Consider the following 17,911-nt stretch of genomic DNA (forward strand, 5'->3'; position numbering starts at 1 on the left):
CCGTCATTTTATATTACTGGCTATCTTTTTTGGAGACAAACTTTGTTTTTGTGTCATCTTATTTCCTTCTCTCTTTTCCGGGTTCTTTTTCTCCATTTGAGCAACATCATTTTCGACGGCAGCAGACCCACGGCAATCTCCCGCTCCGTCCCAGTCTACTGCCTTTTTTTTTTTCACCCTGCCCTGATGGCGTTCGTTACAAGTGATTCCGAGGTTTTCGCTTAACTTGAAAATTTTATTCTCTTGTGGGGGGGTTTCTACTCTGAGTTTCTCTTGAAATAGTTTCACTTTCTATTGTTTACAGTGGTAAAAGAGGGAAACTTTGCAGATAATAGCCATTAACTAACTATATTATAATTGTAAATTGTAAATTATGTATATTTTGAATAGCCAATAGATTATATATATGATCTATATTAGCTCGTTGGTACTCGTTTGTTCTAGTGGAGCAAAAGGAACTTCAGCAAGGCTAGAGTAAAAAAATTTTATTCGTTAAGAGTAACATATTAAGGGATTTCTATAGGCTTACAGATCTAGGTTTCCATTGAACTATCCACGAGACGCATCCTTTATAGTCATTTTATCATTCATAACATTTTGTTTGTTGGGTAACTCTTATATATCTGTCTATTGCTAACACTTTAAGAAAGAGATAGAAAAAATAACAGGCAAAAAAAACAAATTAACAGAAACGATATATACAAGGATAGGTATATGTTTGCGTTTTATCACTAGAAGAACAACTAATAGAAACAATATACACATATACAAGAATTCATAAAGCGCTTAAATGAATAATCCAACGTTGTTAGGAGGTCCTGGTAATATAGTCGACCCGACCGGTCAAAAACCTGGCACGCCTTTGAACCATCAACAACAATTGCATACTCCTCCAGGAATGATGAATAATGAAAATACATTACATTTATTATCTCAATTACATAATGCTGGGAATCCAAATCCGCAACAGTTGAATGCCAATGATATTTTGAATGTGAATTTAAATATGCACAACAATAATGCTAATGCAAACACAAACGTCAATAATTTACCAAATAATATAAATATGAGAATGAATATGGGTAATGGAATGAACATGAATATGAACATGAATATGAACATGAACATGAATATGAACATGAATATGAATATGAACATGAATATGAACAATGTCGTCCCAGATGGTAATATTAACAATCCGTTGTTTCATCCTCATCTTGAAGATCCATCGTTATTAAACAATCCTATATGGAAGTTACAATTGCAACTGGTTTCTACCTCAATGCAAACTTTGGGCCAACCAAATGTTTATGCTAGACAAAATGCTATGAAGAAATATTTGGTCAACCAGCAGCAACAGCAACAGCAACAGCAACAGCAACAGCAACAGCAACAGCAACAGCAACAGCAACAGCAACAGCAACAGCAACAGCAACAGCAACAGAAACAAGGCCAACAATCAAAACTTCATTCGCAATTGAATATGCCTCAGGATCAATTGTTGAACCCGATGCAGGATCAAAATTTAAATGTAAATAATCCACAAATGAACGAAGCGGCTATTTCGTTAGTAGACCGTACTAAAAAACTACTGATGGATATGGCATCCGATTCAAGTCACACAGCTAGTGATGGCTCTTTAGATAACACCAAACTACCCAATACAAACAACATTGGAGGTGGAAACAGTACAATTTCAACACCAACTACACCAACTAGAGAATTGAACCAAGTAGCAGGTACTCCAAATACCCACGCAGCTGTACTACTACAGCACAAGAAATTATCACAATATAACATTGATGAAGATGATGAGGCCGAGCAACAACAAAAACGATCAATGAATTCCACTTCAAGTTCCAATATAAATGAGAATTCTTCAAAATATAATGATCAATTATGGCATGCAATCGATTTATCGAATTTACAATTATATTGTGTCACCAAGAATGTTTTCAAATACGAATTTTTGACAAGATTATATCTAAATGGTAATAATTTAACAACATTACCAAAAGAAATAAAGAAGTTGAACAACTTACGTGTATTAGACTTGTCCCATAACAAACTCACTGTGTTACCAAAAGAGCTAGGTTTTTGTTATCAATTAAAGTACTTGTACCTGTTCAATAATATGATCACTGACTTACCTTGGGAGTTTGGAAATTTGTTCAATTTACAATTCTTAGGTTGTGAAGGGAATCCATTAGATAGAAAACTTTTAAAAATTTTGGCAGAAAAGTCCGTTACAGGTTTAGTCTTTTATTTAAGAGATAACAGACCAGAAATTCCACTAAAGAAAGATAGAAAATTCATTACAATTAATGCCGATGAAGAACCACAAGAGGAATTCGACACCATGGCTTTATCCGATAGCCACATCAGTACTGAAATGTTAAAGAAGAGTTTCACAGTTTTATCATACAATACTTTATGTCAACACTATGCTACACCAAAGATGTATCGTTATACTCCTTCCTGGGTATTAAGTTGGGACACTAGACGTGAACAATTAAAAAATCAAATTTTAGGAATCCAAAGTGATGTCATTTGTCTACAAGAAGTTGAAGCACAGACATATGAAGATTTCTGGTTACCACTTTTACAGAAAAGAGGGTACTTAGGTATTTTCCACGCAAAGACGAGAGCAAAGACCATGCAAAGCAAAGATTCTAAGAAGGTCGATGGTTGTTGTATCTTTTATAAAGAAAGTGAGTTCAAGTTACAGCATCAGGAATCTGTAGACTTTAGTGGTGTTTGGATGAAACATAAAAAATTCCAGCGTACTGAAGATTATTTGAATAGAGCTATGAATAAAGATAACGTTGCATTATTTGTGAAATTGGAACATATCAATAGTGGCGAAAGCGTGTGGGTTGTGACAACTCATTTACATTGGGATCCTCAATTTAACGATGTGAAGACATTCCAAGTTGGTGTTTTATTAGATCATTTGGAGTCTTTACTAAAAGATTACAATAATGCTAGTTCAAAACAAGAAATAAGAAAATGTCCAGTAATTATCTGTGGTGATTTGAATTCTCATCTACAATCTGCAGTCTATGAACTATTAAGCACTGGTCATGTTAAAGTTCATGAAGACATTCAAGATAGATTTTACGGTTTCATGTCACAAAAAAACTTCTCACACAGTTTATCTCTACGATCCACTTACGATTGTATTGGTGAATTACCATTTACTAATTTCACCCCATCTTTCACAAGTGTTATCGATTATATCTGGTATTCTACACAAGCTTTGAGAGTTCGTGGTGTTTTAGGACCTATAGATGAAGAATATGTTTCCAAATTCATTGGCTTCCCTAACGATAAATTCCCAAGTGATCACATACCTCTATTAGCTAGATATGAATTCACTAAAGGTGGAGCTGCTAGTAGAAAAGTATAATTTCACTGCATTTTCAGTAGAAATGATTAATGATTTTATCATATCTATTTTTTATCCATATTTTAGGAGTCAATATTTCATTAAAGAAACTCAGTTGTAACGCAAGCATCCATTTTTATAAACAATAAGCACTTTTTGTACTATACCACTTACATCATGTTAAATAACAAAACAAGAATCATATATTATAATAAAAAAACATTACAAAATTAAATCATTCTTTATAATTTTAGTTAAACTTTAGAATCTCATCATGTAATGAATAATATATTAAATTTCACAGTTTTCATCACTGAATTACATACGCTTATAAAAATGAAATAAAGAAATGATGTCCTAGAAATGTCAAAAATAATGAATGATATTGATAAGATTAGAATTAAATTATATAAGAAAGCTAAGTTCCAATACTATGATCAACTATCATTCTCTGATAGAATCAGACAGTAAAAATTGAACTTATCTGAGTGTTGAAAAATTGACATTAAAGTTATGAATGATTATGAAATCAATCTAGCGATTCTACCTTTTCATAAGAGAATACAAAATCCGGTTTATCTTACTTTCATCTTTGTGGGTATAGGTTTATTATGGCCATGGAATACTATTTTAAGTGCATCGGACTATTATAAACACGATATATTCCATGACACAACTATTTGGGCTAAGATATTTACCAGTTCAATGATGACGGTCTCCACAGTGACCTCCTTATTATTCAATATATGGCTTACTGAGAGACAGTTTGGATATGCAAAACGTGTGGTTAACGGATTAGTTTGGGAAATTGTGGTATTCATTTTGATAATTTTAATTGCCATTATTCATTCTAACTTTCCCCTAGGCCTTAATTTCTTTGCTCTGTTAATGTTAGTGATGATATCTTCAACCGGAACTGCATTAACTCAAAATGGTATTTTAGCTATTGCTAATCATCGTGGTTCAGATATGACTCAGGCTGTTATGTTGGGACAAGCAATTGCAGGTGTATTACCTTCACTTGTTTTATTTCTGATTAGTTTGTTTAAAGACCCAGAGTCAAAAAGTTCATCCAATATAAATTTCTATTTATTCACAACAGTAATAATATCGTGGATTTGCATATGGTTGTTTAAATCAAATAAGTTGGAAGATTCTTTAAATTATGCTACTGATCCACAACCGAATGGTGAATACCAAGAATTAAGAGAAATTGAGAATGAAGTACTTGAAAAATATCAAATCCCATTCTCAGTGTTATATGAAAAATTAAAATATTTAGTTCTATCAATATTCACTACTTTTACAATCACTATGGTATTTGCTGTATTTGCTTCAAACACAAGTGCTCAAGGTTTACCATTATCCGATAATCAGTTTATCCCATTAGCTTTTTCAATTTGGAATATTGGGGATTTATGTGGTAGATTCATTGCAGAATTGCCGTACTTTTCAAAATCGTCATTCACACCTTACAAAACCCTTATATATTCATTACTAAGAATAGGACTAATCCCAATGTTCCTACCGTTCATCTTACCTGCCGACAATTTCAAAATAATAACAGATTTATTATATCTGTCATTACAATTTATGTTTGGTCTTACCAATGGCCACATAATTTCTATGTGTTTTATCAAAATCCCACAGAACCTTGAAAATAGTGCAGCAAAACAAGCTGCTGGAGGCTTTGCGAATACGTTTGTTGCCACTGGATTGACGACTGGAAGTATCCTAAGTTTTGTCTTTGTCTACATAATCAATCAACTAAAAACGTCATCTGATTAACATTATATTTTTTTTGCAGTTTTTACAATTAACACCAATATGTTACTTTGAGCACAAGACAGACCCTCCCACTGTAATCCAATCCCTCACACTTCCAATGGTACCTAAGAACAGTCCAACTGTACATTCACTAATTAATATTTTATTTACTGTCGTTAGTTTTATGAATCAAAGACAGTAACAATGACTACCAGTTTCAATATCATCTTCAACGAATGTCTCTTGAACACGTCAAATTAATTTCATTTCGAATTTTCTTTTTTTTTTCGCAGTTCACTTACACGTTCGTTTAATACCTATTTTGAATCTGAAATATTTTGAAAAATTATATAGAGCATCTAAGAAAGTTTATCCATTCAGTTAACATAAATGTTTGAACTATACGTAATTCAATTAATTCAATTAGTTGAATAATGCTTTGAATTTATCAATTAGGTTTTGTAAGTATTGATTTTTCGGATTGTTAATAGAATATTGTGTAATATTTAAGTCATTTGCAATCTTATTTGTGTTCAAAAAAAAATCAATCTCTCTTTATTCCATTACAAGTGAAGTTGAGAGAATAGATATTTTGTTATTGGGGATCTAATCTTACACGTATATCTGGTCGACATCAAAAAATGGTTGCTGCATCTGGGTTTAATGCTAGCAAGGATGATTCCTCAGTAGAGATATGTAAGAGAAAAGAGAATGAGACCAAAGATCTAAAAGAAGAAGTTTCTGTCGAAGATACTATTGACAGTGAAGATTCTTCCAAAGAGAAGGAATTGAAGATCCTAGAAGCTCCAAAGGGTAAATTATATAGATTAGAAGCTATTTTCATGCCTTTATTGTTTACTGGATTAGCCTTTTTCACTAGAATGTATAGAATTGGTGCAAATAATCATGTTGTTTGGGATGAAGCACATTTTGGTAAGTTTGGCTCTTTTTATCTAAGACACGAATTCTACCATGACGTCCATCCTCCATTAGGTAAGATGTTGGTTGGTTTATCCGGATATATTGCCGGCTATAATGGTTCTTGGGATTTCCCATCTGGACAAGAATATCCGGACTACATCGATTTCGTCAAAATGAGATTATTCAATGCAACTTTCTCTGCTTTATGTGTACCGCTTGCATACTTTACTGGTAAATCTTTGAATTGGTCATTACCATCAGTTTGGTTGTTTACTGTTTTAGTTTTATTTGAAAACTCTTACGCTACTTTGGGTAGAATGATCTTACTAGATTCAATGCTATTATTTTTTACTATTGCGTCTTTTTACTGTTTTGTCAATTTCCATAACCAAAGATCCAATTCATTCTCTTTCAAATGGTGGAAATGGTTGTTCTTAACTGGTTTAACCTTAGGATGCACCATCTCTGTTAAGATGGTTGGTTTATTTATCATTACTTTGGTTGGTATTTACACCGCTGTCGATTTATGGTTAAAATTGGCTGATAAGGAAATATCATGGAAAAGATATGGCAGTCACTGGTTAGCTAGAATTTTATGCTTAATCGTTGTCCCAATGGTTGTATTCATGATTTGTTTCAAAATCCATTTCTCTTTATTAACTCGCACAGGTAAAAACGATGCCACAATGCCTTCTCTTTTCCAAGCTAATTTAGCTGGTAACACCTTAGGTCAAGGTCCTCGTGATATTGCTTTAGGCTCTTCAACTATTTCCATTAGAAATCAAGCTTTAGGCGGTGCTCTTTTACATTCCCATCAACAGCTATACCCAGTCGGTTCTAAACAACAACAAATCACAGGTTATGGTCACAAGGATGCTAATAATGAATTCATTTTCCATAGAATCAGAGAAAAACCTCTATACTCTACTAATGAAACTGACATTGAATATATTAAAGATGGCGAAACTTACAGATTGATTCACAGATTGACTAACAAGAATTTACATACCCATCAAGTTGCTGCACCAATTTCCAAAACCGAATGGGAAGTTTCTGGTTACGGTGACTTAGAAGGTGGTGACAGTAAAGACAACTGGATTGTTGAAATTGTAAATCAACTAGGTGATGAGGATAAAACCAAATTACATACATTAACTACTTCATTCCGTTTGAAGAATGCTGTTTTAGGTTGTTACTTAGCTCAAACATCTAATAGATACCCAGAATGGGGTTTTTCTCAAAGTGAAATTGCTTGTTTAAGAAGCCCTTTTAAACGTGATAAGAGAACTTGGTGGAATATTGAAACACATGTTAACGAAAAATTACCAAACATCGACGAAAATTTCGAATTTCCAAGAGCTAGTTTCTTCAAAGATTTTATTTATTTAAATTTGGCTATGATGGCTACGAACAATGCATTGGTTACAGACCCTGACAAGTTAGATAGATTAGCTTCTTCTGCATGGGAATGGCCAACTCTACATAAAGGTTTGAGATTAAATGGTTGGCACGACGAAAATGTCAAATATTATTTAATGGGTACCCCAGCATCAACTTGGGCTTCTACATTAGCTGTCTTCTCATTTATGGTTCTAGTTATTGTTTTGTTCTTAAGATGGCTAAGGCAATATAACGATTATAAGGATGAAAAGAAACTTGACTTATTTCTAATGTCTGGTGTTTATCCAATGTTTGGTTGGGGTCTACATTTTTGTCCTTTTGTAATTATGGCCAGAGTGACTTATGTCCATCATTATTTACCAGCCTTATACTTTGCTTTGGTCGTTTTGGTTTATTTCTTTGAAGCCGGTACCCAATTGTTACCAAAAACTAAATCTGGACAAATGTTAAGAATAGGTATTTACACTGTATACATATTATTGGTTATTGGATGTTTCTGTTGTTTTGCTCCAATTTCATTTGGTATGGAAGGTAAAAGTACTGATTATAAATACTTAGCCTGGTTGCCAGAATGGAATATCGATGAAGATAAGCCATTCTAATCATGAAATTAAAATAAAAAAGGAAAGATGCTTGTTAGGGGTTAAAATCCAAAAATCTTATCTGAGTAACATAGAATTATGCTTAAAATGAATTAAGCTGAATTTACTCGAAATGCAGAAACTTGAAAGTTTAAGTACAGATATATATAACATGTAATTTAATTTAATAGATAATGTAAAAAATATATTATTAATATTTCATCGGATTCAATAACGTTGATATTGGTTATTTATTGGGTAATTTTATCTGTGTCGATTACTTCCGAAATAGTTGGAATTCTTATATCTCTAGTTTGACGCGGAGTCAATGAATTATGGTATGTTGGGTCACTCCCATCAATGCTTTCTACAGATTCTAATGGCAATGATTGTATTGCAGATAATGCATTCGTTGAGGCTTGGTTATATATCTGAACGGGACGCTCTAGATCCAAAGTTGAATACTTAAAATCAGTTGAATTTAAAGGGATCATTTCTGAATTATCATAGACTGCCGACTCGGAACCGGCATGTCGAGTAGACACTCCATCTAAGTTGTCATAACTAGGTGGGGAAACAAAGCTAACATTTTGGTATATAGGCGGAACCTCTTCATCCCATGAAATACCTAATCCTGATCTTTCGGTGACATTTACTCTGAATTGCATTCTTAATACACGAGCAGCACCAGTTGGGATACCTACCGTCTTCGAGGAACTATCACCACCAACTATAGGCACATCACTGCTATTGTCCTTATTGTCATTATTACTATTAATCGAGGCAACCTTTGATAAAGCAGTGGAAGCAAGGTTTTTTCTTCTATTACTATTTCTGTTTGCTAACATTGGCGATAATTCTGCTAGTCTCTGATCAGCACTACTATTTTTAGATGCTGAATCACCAACAGCGGAAGAGTTTGAATGCCTAACAGGTTGTCCATTTTTATATTGCAAGGCTTCCTCTGCCACTACCATTTCAACTGATAGAATATGACTGACGTTAATGCCTAAAACTGGATCTTGAATATCACAAGAAACGTTGACAGATTTCGCCTTTGGCATTTCATTTTCGAGGTATTCAGAAGAAGCGTGTGTTATTGAATTAGAAACACCGGAATTTAAGGAACTACAATCAATATCTGTTACTATTTCAATTTTGCCACTTTCGTTAAAATCTGTTTTCCAACCACTTTTCATAATACCTTCTGCTATTATTCTCACTTCCTCAGTAAAAAGTGACGTTTCATTTTGTAATTCTGCTTCTATTTCTTCTTTTCGTATTCTTTGTCTCTGTTGTAGTATCTCTTGCCTTGCTACATCATCGTTGGGATGAACAAATGTTGATGAATTTTCCATTTCTTCATCATCTTCATCTCTATCACCGGAGTTGTTTGCTACTGATTGAGGTGTATTTAATGCAGATCTAGCGCCATTATTATGGCTACTTGACGATCCACCAATTGTATTAACAGAAAGACGAACTTGAGGTGCTAAATCACCATATCTTTTAATTGGGTTAGGTGGTTTTTTTGATTTTTGTACTTCCTTCTCCTTAACAACATTTTCTAGGACTTTCAAGTCTTCTACATGCTTTTCACAAACATTGTTTCTTATCCTTACAGTCTCTTCAATTCGATAACTTAATTTTCTCATTCTCCATCTGGTATCCTCACCAGATATACCTTCTAATTTCATCTCTAATGGGAATGTTGATTTTGGATATACAACACTCGGCAACACTGCTGCAGTAGTTAAATTTGTCGGAGGAAATACTCTCAATGAGTTTTTATCTGGACCTCTTAATATGCTTCTTGTCAACATTATTGGCAATTTAACTGTGACAAGTTTAGGCTCTAAGTTTTTTGATTGTGAGTTTTCACTATTATCGAAATAGCGTATTGATGCAATTAGTTCATATCTTACTTTTGTGTCTGAATTTGAACCTAAATAACAAGTCACTGTTGATTTTCCAGATATTAAGTGTGAAAATGGGAATATCTGTGTTGAACCACTATCCAAAGTCGTGGAGTTTTCTACTATATTCCATGTTTTTAACACTTGTTTACGTGTATTACAGTCTTTACAATTGATAACTGTCGAGGGGCCTTGTGAAAACGGTTTATTATAGCTTACTCTTTGTATGAATGATAATTTCAAAGATCGGACATTCAGGGATGTCAACTTATTTACCGTTGAATTTTTTGTTTTTGCAATCAAATCTTTTACCTTAACTGTCAATAGTCCACTAAGAAGACAACCAGTTGATTCGTTCGCATTACCATATAATACACAGGGAGGAGACTCTATATCTATAATTAATTCCACCGGAATGGAGTTGTGATTCTTTTTCTTAGTTGCTTTCAAAGATGCTTTTTTAGCTTCATTCTTCTTCTTACCTGATAAAGGTAGAGTGATCAGTTTGCTAAGGGCGGACATATAAAGCAATTATATGGATCTTACAGAATTGATAAGACTTGATGTTATATGAATGGTTCTACTAAATCAAGTCATAGATCTGAAATAGTAAAGTCTTCTTTTATATATTCAAGATATCTATATATGTGGGTGTATATTTCAGATAACCTTTTTTTTTTTGGTAAATTATCTTTTATTTCTTTTTTTTTTCAAGAACATTTGTTACTGTGGAAAATGCACAAACTGAAAAATTCAAAGACAACGACAAGTATGATTCATAAATAACCTTAAATTACAGTAGTTACAGCCGATGACAGCCTTTCACATAATGCTTGTCATAATATAGACCGGTCATCATAGAACTTCCAGTGTATGTAATTTGATACACAGACATATGCATACACAGTAAAATTAGCTATTCATATTTTCCAAAGTTTAAGAATATTTAAAACATTTCGAAAAACTTCAGTTACAAATGCGAAAATATATATACTTATTAACAAAAGTGAGTAGTAAATATTCATTAATTAATATTTGATAAAACATATATGTAAAGTCCACATAAAATAAAATCCTGTTAACACGTAATATGTAATATTTAATATTAATATTACAAGTATCGATCGAAGATGCAGAATGTTGAAAAATCGGAAAGCGAAAAAAATATGACATAACTACCGACGTCCGTTTTCTCGAGAAATGAAATTACCCAACTAGGGCCGTTAGTAAATTTAAGATTATGGACAATAAAACCATTTTATGCTGTGTTGATAGTTATAGTGGTGAATATGAGTTTTCTTCAATTTCATGACTTTCCTTATTTGACTTGTTTAGGCCGGGTTATGGAATATGATTAGTAGGCTTAATACAATTTTTAAATCTGAATATGCTATTATGGTAACAATATTAAAGTTAAGACGCCTCGTATCTAATAAGCATAAATAAATGCTAGATGGTAGAAGAATGAATAAGAGCCGCTCCATCTGATAATATATATACATATATATATATACATTTACTGGGTTACAATTAAGATATATAATAATAATATTGTTTATTGTTGTAATTTGGTTTAAGTGTGAACTTAATTTTATTGTTTCGAAGAGGTACGGTAGTCCTCTTAAACATATAAAAAAATATGAGTGATCATATTAAGAATCAAAACGGTGATAAGGAAGTAGATACGTTGTTCGATATTGATTTTGATTACGACAATGCCAACAAGGAAAACCAAAAATCAAAGAAAGCTTATAGTCTAAGGGATGAGCAAGGCAACGATAACGTTTTTTATCAAGAAGTTATTGATTTAAATAAAAATGATAGTATCGTGAATGATGTTGCTGATGGTAGAGTTCACTCGGAGAATCCATTCAATTCCACTAATTCTGCTGTTGCTGATGACTATGAATTTTTCAATTGGAATAATGACAATGGTAGCATCGATGGAGATAGGTTCAAAGGACCTTCAGATTTAACTAAAATTGGAAGCAAGCCAAATATATTAAAAAGAACCTTTAACAAAATAAAACAACCATTTACTGGATCCAGTGCGAACTTAGATGGGGACGACAATAGATTTGAGATGTCACAATATAATAAAGTCACGAACAATGAAGATGGGGATGCATATGTTAACTCAAGAGATAGGTTTGATATAAAGATTCTGTTTAATCGTTATATATTAAGGAAAGGTAAGCCTGATGATCAAGAAAATGGAGAACCAAGGTTGATATATTTAAATGATTCAAATTCAAATGGTCTTATGCGTTATTCCAATAACCATATTTCAACAACGAAATATAACTTTGCAACATTCTTACCAAAGTTCTTATTCCAAGAATTCTCAAAATATGCAAACTTATTTTTCCTATTTACTTGCATCATCCAGCAGGTCCCAAACGTTTCTCCAACTAATAGATATACAACGATTGGTACATTACTAGTAGTGCTTGTAGTTTCAGCGGTAAAAGAATTAATAGAAGATATAAAGAGAGCAAACTCAGACAAGGAGTTAAATTATTCTAAAACAGAAATATTTTCTGAAATGGATGGTACTTTTGTAAGTCGTAGATGGATTGACATAAGAGTTGGAGATATAATTAAAGTAAAGTCAGAAGAGGCGATTCCCGCGGATATAATATTGCTATCTTCGTCAGAACCAGAAGGGTTATGTTATATAGAGACCGCTAATCTTGATGGTGAAACTAATTTAAAAATTAAACAATCCAGATCGGAAACAGCTCCATATTTGAGTTCAAACCAATTAAGTTCCATACGTGGAAAAATAATGTCCGAACATCCTAACTCAAGTTTATATACTTACGAAGGTACTTTGGTTCTAAATGGTCATGATATCCCCCTATCACCAGATCAGATGATATTAAGAGGTGCCACGTTAAGGAATACATCTTGGGTATTTGGTGCTGTCATTTTTACTGGTCATGAAACAAAGTTGATGCGTAACGCTACTGCCACACCTATTAAAAGAACAGCTGTTGAAAGAATCATAAACATGCAAATTGTCGCATTATTTGGTATTTTAATTACATTATCAGTAGTTTCATCTTTAGGTAATGTTATTACATTGAATGCTAGAGGTTCTGAATTATCATATCTGTACTTAGAGGGCACTAGCAGGGTTGGTTTGTTTTTTAAAGACATTTTGACATATTGGATTTTATACTCTAATTTGGTACCAATTTCTATGTTCGTTACTGTTGAACTGATTAAATACTACCAAGCATATTTAATCAGTTCAGATTTAGAATTATACGATGAAACTTCGGATACGCCAACTGTTGTGAGAACATCGTCGTTGGTTGAAGAATTGGGTCAAATAGAATATATTTTTAGTGATAAAACAGGTACCCTAACCAGAAATATTATGGAATTCAAATCTTGCTCAATTGCTGGTCGCTGCTATATTGAAAAAATTCCAGAGGACAAGGGTGCTAAGATGGAAAATGGGATTGAAGTTGGTTATAGAACATTTGATGACATGAAACACAGACTATCAGATAATGATGACGAGGGAAGGGTGATTGATAACTTTTTAACACTGTTAGCTACATGTCATACTGTTATCCCTGAGTTTCAAGAAGATGGCTCGGTCAAATACCAAGCTGCCTCTCCAGATGAAGGGGCATTAGTTCAAGGTGCTGCTGATTTAGGTTATAAATTTTTGGTCCGTAAACCTAACTCAATTTCGATATATATTGACAATAAGGGTAAACAGCAAGAATTTCAACTATTAAATATATGTGAATTCAATTCCACAAGAAAAAGAATGACAACTATATATAGGTTCCCAGATGGTTCAATAAAGTTATTCTGTAAAGGTGCAGATACTGTAATTCTTGAAAGAATGGATAAATCAAAATCCCAATACGTTGATGTTACTTTGAGACATTTAGAAGATTACGCTTCAGAAGGTTTACGTACTTTGTGTTTGGCAATGAGAGACATATCAGAAGATGAATACCAAGAATGGAAGATTTTATATGATGAAGCTGCTACTACTTTAGATAATAGAGCTGAAAAGCTTGATGCTGTTGCAGAAAAAATTGAAAAAGAATTAGTGTTAATCGGTGCCACTGCTATTGAAGATAAACTACAAGATGATGTCCCTGATACTATTCGGATATTGCAAAATGCCGGAATAAAAATATGGGTATTAACTGGTGATAGACAAGAAACAGCAATAAATATTGGTATGAGTTGTAATTTACTAAGTGAAGATATGAATCTATTAATTGTCAATGAAGAGACAAAAGAAGCTACTAGAGAAAATTTAATTGAAAAGGTAACAGCTATCAAAGAACATAGTGATATGGTAAGAGATTTGAATACACTATCTTTAATCATTGATGGTAAATCATTAGGTTTTGCTTTAGAACCGGATTTAGAAGATTACTTACTGCAATTAGGTACTCTTTGTCGTGCAGTTATATGTTGTCGTGTATCTCCACTTCAAAAAGCATTAGTAGTGAAAATGGTTAAGAGAAAAACATCATCATTGTTATTAGCTATAGGTGATGGTGCAAATGATGTTAGTATGATCCAAGCAGCTCACGTTGGTATCGGTATTAGTGGCATGGAAGGTATGCAAGCTGCTCGCTCAGCAGATTTTGCGATAGCTCAATTTAAATATCTAAAGAAATTGCTTTTAGTGCATGGTTTATGGTCATATCAGAGAATTGCAGTCGCTATTTTGTATTCATTCTACAAGAATATAGCGTTATATATGACTCAATTTTGGTATGTTTTCTCAAATGGTTTTTCAGGTCAATCGATTATTGAATCTTGGACTATGACCTTTTACAATCTTTTTTTCACAGTTGCACCGCCTCTAGTTATGGGTGTTTTTGATCAATTTGTAAGTAACAGATTATTAGAAAGATATCCACGATTATACAGGTTAGGTCAAAAAGGTCAATTTTTTTCAGTGCCAATATTTTGGGGCTGGATATGTAATGGTTTTTACCACTCCGCCATCACATATGTTGGTTCGATATTATTCTATAAGTATGGGTTTGCATTAAATATTAATGGTGAAACTGCTGACCATTGGACGTGGGGAACAGCGGTATATTCAACTAGTGTGGTTATAGTCTTAGGAAAAGCAGCATTGGTTACTAACCAATGGACAATATATACATTAATCGCTATACCAGGTTCCCTTTTGTTTTGGTTTATCTTTTTCCCAATATATGCTTCAATTTTTCCACATGCCAATGTTTCTCCTGAATATTTTGGAGTAGTGTCGCATACTTATGGATCTGGAACTTTTTGGTTGATGATAATTGTGTTGCCATCGCTTGCATTATTGAGAGATTTTGCATGGAAATATTATCGTAGAATGTATGTTCCTGAAACATATCATGTTATCCAGGAAATGCAAAAATTTAATATTTCTGATTATAGACCTCACCTGCAACAATTTCAAAAAGCCATTCATAAAGTAAGGCAAGTTCAAAGAATGAAGAAACAGAGGGGTTTTGCGTTCTCTCAAACTGAAGAAGGCCAGGAAGAAATTATGAGAATGTATGATACTACTCAGAAGAGAGGTGATTATGGTGAATTACATGAAGCCGCAAACAATCCATTCTCAGACCAAAATGCATTAGGTAATGGTAATAACAATGCAGGAAATCCTTTTGCCCATTCTGGCACAAATAGTATTGAAGGAGATTTTGTAACTTTAGATAGATCCGACTCATTTGATATTTGATCATAGATGAAATAACATTATGTTCATATATTTATAATTTATATATTGCGATAAAGTTCTATATAAATTCATAAAAGAATATACTACATATTAATACGATAAGAGATATAGTCAAACTAGCATTAAAAATTGTTGAATGTCCACTGCTTTCTTTACTTTCTTTTTACTAATCCTTTTTTCCAATTCTTGCTCCATTATTCTAATAACTTCTCTATGTCTGTCAACTAGACTCTTGCAAGTGTCATAGCGCTTTTGAATATTCTCTAGTTTCTCTACGAATTCAGCGACATTCTCAGTAACTTGGTATATTAGTGAAGATTCGTTATTTCTGTCAAATTTTTTATCAAGATTTTCCAAGTGACTATTTTTGACTGCCAATGTGATGTCGTTCAGATTACTTCTTAATTTTTGTAGACGTTGAGATAAGTCATCAAAATTTGTTATCAATTTATGAAATTCATTTTCCCCTTTATATATTACATTAGTGATACCACTATTGATCAGAATTTCTAAAGTACTTATTCTTTTGGCTATATGCATCTGTGAAAAATTTACCTCATTTAAGTTCGTTGTAATTTGAATCCCAGGATCCATACTCTTTATATTCCAATCGTCTTCTTTATCAGTATCTCTACGACTAGTTGAAGATTTCTCCGAAAACACGGTTCCTTTTGATTGGGTATCTCTCGAGCCGAGAGCTGAATGATTATTCTTGAAGTCTATTACTAATGAGGATGAGGATGAGGATGAGGATGATGTTGATGAGGAAGAGGAAAAAGTCAACGCCGATGAACTCGGTTTGGAAGTTTCTAAATCGCCAAATTTGGATAATACTTCACTCATATCATTGAGATTTTTTATATATAATCTATTATCAATTTGGTCAGTTTTAAATGACTTTCTGCCCTCCAATAGGTTGTCCCTGCTTAATTTCGTTTCACTAAATGAATTCTTTTTGTTTCCAATCTGCAATTTCGTATGAAAGTTCACTTGTTCTTTGAAAGGTGTATTACTCGACTCCAAAAATTGTGTCGCTAACCTTCTTGAATCAAAATGATTAACATTCGGCGACAATTTACGTTGTCTGTCATCTATTGATATGAAACTATAGGATCTTGTCTTTTGACGATTGTTATTATGATTTATTTGTTTAGGGAAAAGGTACAGGTCATATTCTGTAAAAGGTGTTGTATCCTTAGGAATTGTTGCTGACATTATTGATTCATTATCAGATATATAAGTATCCGGTTGTATTGATGAATCTTCTTCGTTTGCAAATAATGTATTACTAAATGAACCAGAACCAGCTGAGAGCATTTCATTCTGTACCAGGGATAAATGTTTAAAAGAAGGAATCGAAGGTATTCGGTTATAACTTCTAACGTGTAATTTTGCGTTTGACCTCTTATTAATACTTGTATTGCTTGAATGTTGTAGGTTTCTACAAGATTTTGTCCGTGAAGAATCTGTAATGGTGCTATTATTAATTTTGATTGTAGGAACTTTAACATTGTCCTCATCTTGAGTTTGAGTAACAGTCTCATTTCCTGAAACTGTAAATAAAGGTAGGACAATATCAGCATCTATATTAAATTTGTCGTCGTCATTGGTACCAGTAGATTGATTGATGAAGAAGGATCTAGAAGAATGCGCTCGTTTCATTAGCTACGTTTTCAAAAATGCTAAAAGAATAGTTTTACTCTTAAAATAATTGTATTTTTTATACCGAAACAAATGTTATTATTAATATTGGTTTATTATTCAATCACCAAGTAAATTATGAATCTTCCGTCATGTTTAACTTAGGTATAGCTAGAAACTTACTCAAGTTTTTATAGTTCTTGAAAATGATATCTCATTTATAGATTCTGAACTTTTAGATCTCGCAAGATCCTGAAATTTCTGAAAATGATGAGATGACCACTATGCATATAACAATTGATTCTGACAGGTAACTAAAGTATTTGACAACACAAAAATGCCTTGGGGGACAGGAATGAGCAAATACAAGCATGTATTAACTCTCAGAATGAACTGTCTATATAAAGAATGTAAAAATCGATTGCATTCAATAATTAATTAAAGATAGATAATGTACATAAAAACAAGCAACTACGTGTGAATATAATCAAAGTTTTGCGTTTATAAACGTTTGGATTTGACTAGGTTTAAACTTAACATTTATGACATCTGTTCCTACTTTATA

The 17,911-nt window shown here is 32.9% G+C and overlaps 6 protein-coding genes across 6 annotated transcripts; 4 read left to right on the forward strand and 2 right to left on the reverse strand.

Annotated features, from left to right (window-relative positions):
* Positions 1–790: 790 nt before the first annotated feature.
* On the forward strand, positions 791–3,409 carry CCR4 (CCR4-NOT core exoribonuclease subunit CCR4; the record flags this gene model as incomplete). The annotated part of the gene is made up of 1 exon (XM_003686857.1): positions 791–3,409. One exon carries the CDS (start codon positions 791–793, stop codon positions 3,407–3,409), a length of 2,619 nt encoding a protein of 872 aa, XP_003686905.1.
* A 492-nt stretch (positions 3,410–3,901) lies between these two features.
* Positions 3,902–5,176, forward strand: FUN26 (nucleoside transmembrane transporter FUN26; the record flags this gene model as incomplete). The annotated part of the gene is made up of 1 exon (XM_003686858.1): positions 3,902–5,176. One exon carries the CDS (start codon positions 3,902–3,904, stop codon positions 5,174–5,176), a length of 1,275 nt encoding a protein of 424 aa, XP_003686906.1.
* Positions 5,177–5,796: 620 nt separating this feature from the next.
* PMT2 (dolichyl-phosphate-mannose-protein mannosyltransferase PMT2) lies at positions 5,797–8,079 on the forward strand (the record flags this gene model as incomplete). Its single annotated transcript, XM_003686859.1, has 1 exon — positions 5,797–8,079. The coding sequence occupies one exon, from the start codon at positions 5,797–5,799 to the stop codon at positions 8,077–8,079; it is 2,283 nt and encodes a 760-aa protein (XP_003686907.1).
* A 230-nt stretch (positions 8,080–8,309) lies between these two features.
* TPHA0H02710 (uncharacterized protein) lies at positions 8,310–10,496 on the reverse strand (the record flags this gene model as incomplete). Its single annotated transcript, XM_003686860.1, has 1 exon — positions 8,310–10,496. One exon carries the CDS (start codon positions 10,494–10,496, stop codon positions 8,310–8,312), a length of 2,187 nt encoding a protein of 728 aa, XP_003686908.1.
* Positions 10,497–11,613: 1,117 nt separating this feature from the next.
* DRS2 (aminophospholipid-translocating P4-type ATPase DRS2) lies at positions 11,614–15,705 on the forward strand (the record flags this gene model as incomplete). Its single annotated transcript, XM_003686861.1, has 1 exon — positions 11,614–15,705. One exon carries the CDS (start codon positions 11,614–11,616, stop codon positions 15,703–15,705), a length of 4,092 nt encoding a protein of 1,363 aa, XP_003686909.1.
* Positions 15,706–15,816: 111 nt separating this feature from the next.
* On the reverse strand, positions 15,817–17,367 carry FRT2 (Frt2p; the record flags this gene model as incomplete). Its single annotated transcript, XM_003686862.1, has 1 exon — positions 15,817–17,367. The coding sequence occupies one exon, from the start codon at positions 17,365–17,367 to the stop codon at positions 15,817–15,819; it is 1,551 nt and encodes a 516-aa protein (XP_003686910.1).
* Between the last annotated feature and the right edge of the window lie 544 nt (positions 17,368–17,911).

This window comes from Tetrapisispora phaffii, chromosome 8, assembly GCF_000236905.1.
Source record: "Tetrapisispora phaffii CBS 4417 chromosome 8, complete genome".
Taxonomy (NCBI): domain Eukaryota; kingdom Fungi; phylum Ascomycota; class Saccharomycetes; order Saccharomycetales; family Saccharomycetaceae; genus Tetrapisispora; species Tetrapisispora phaffii.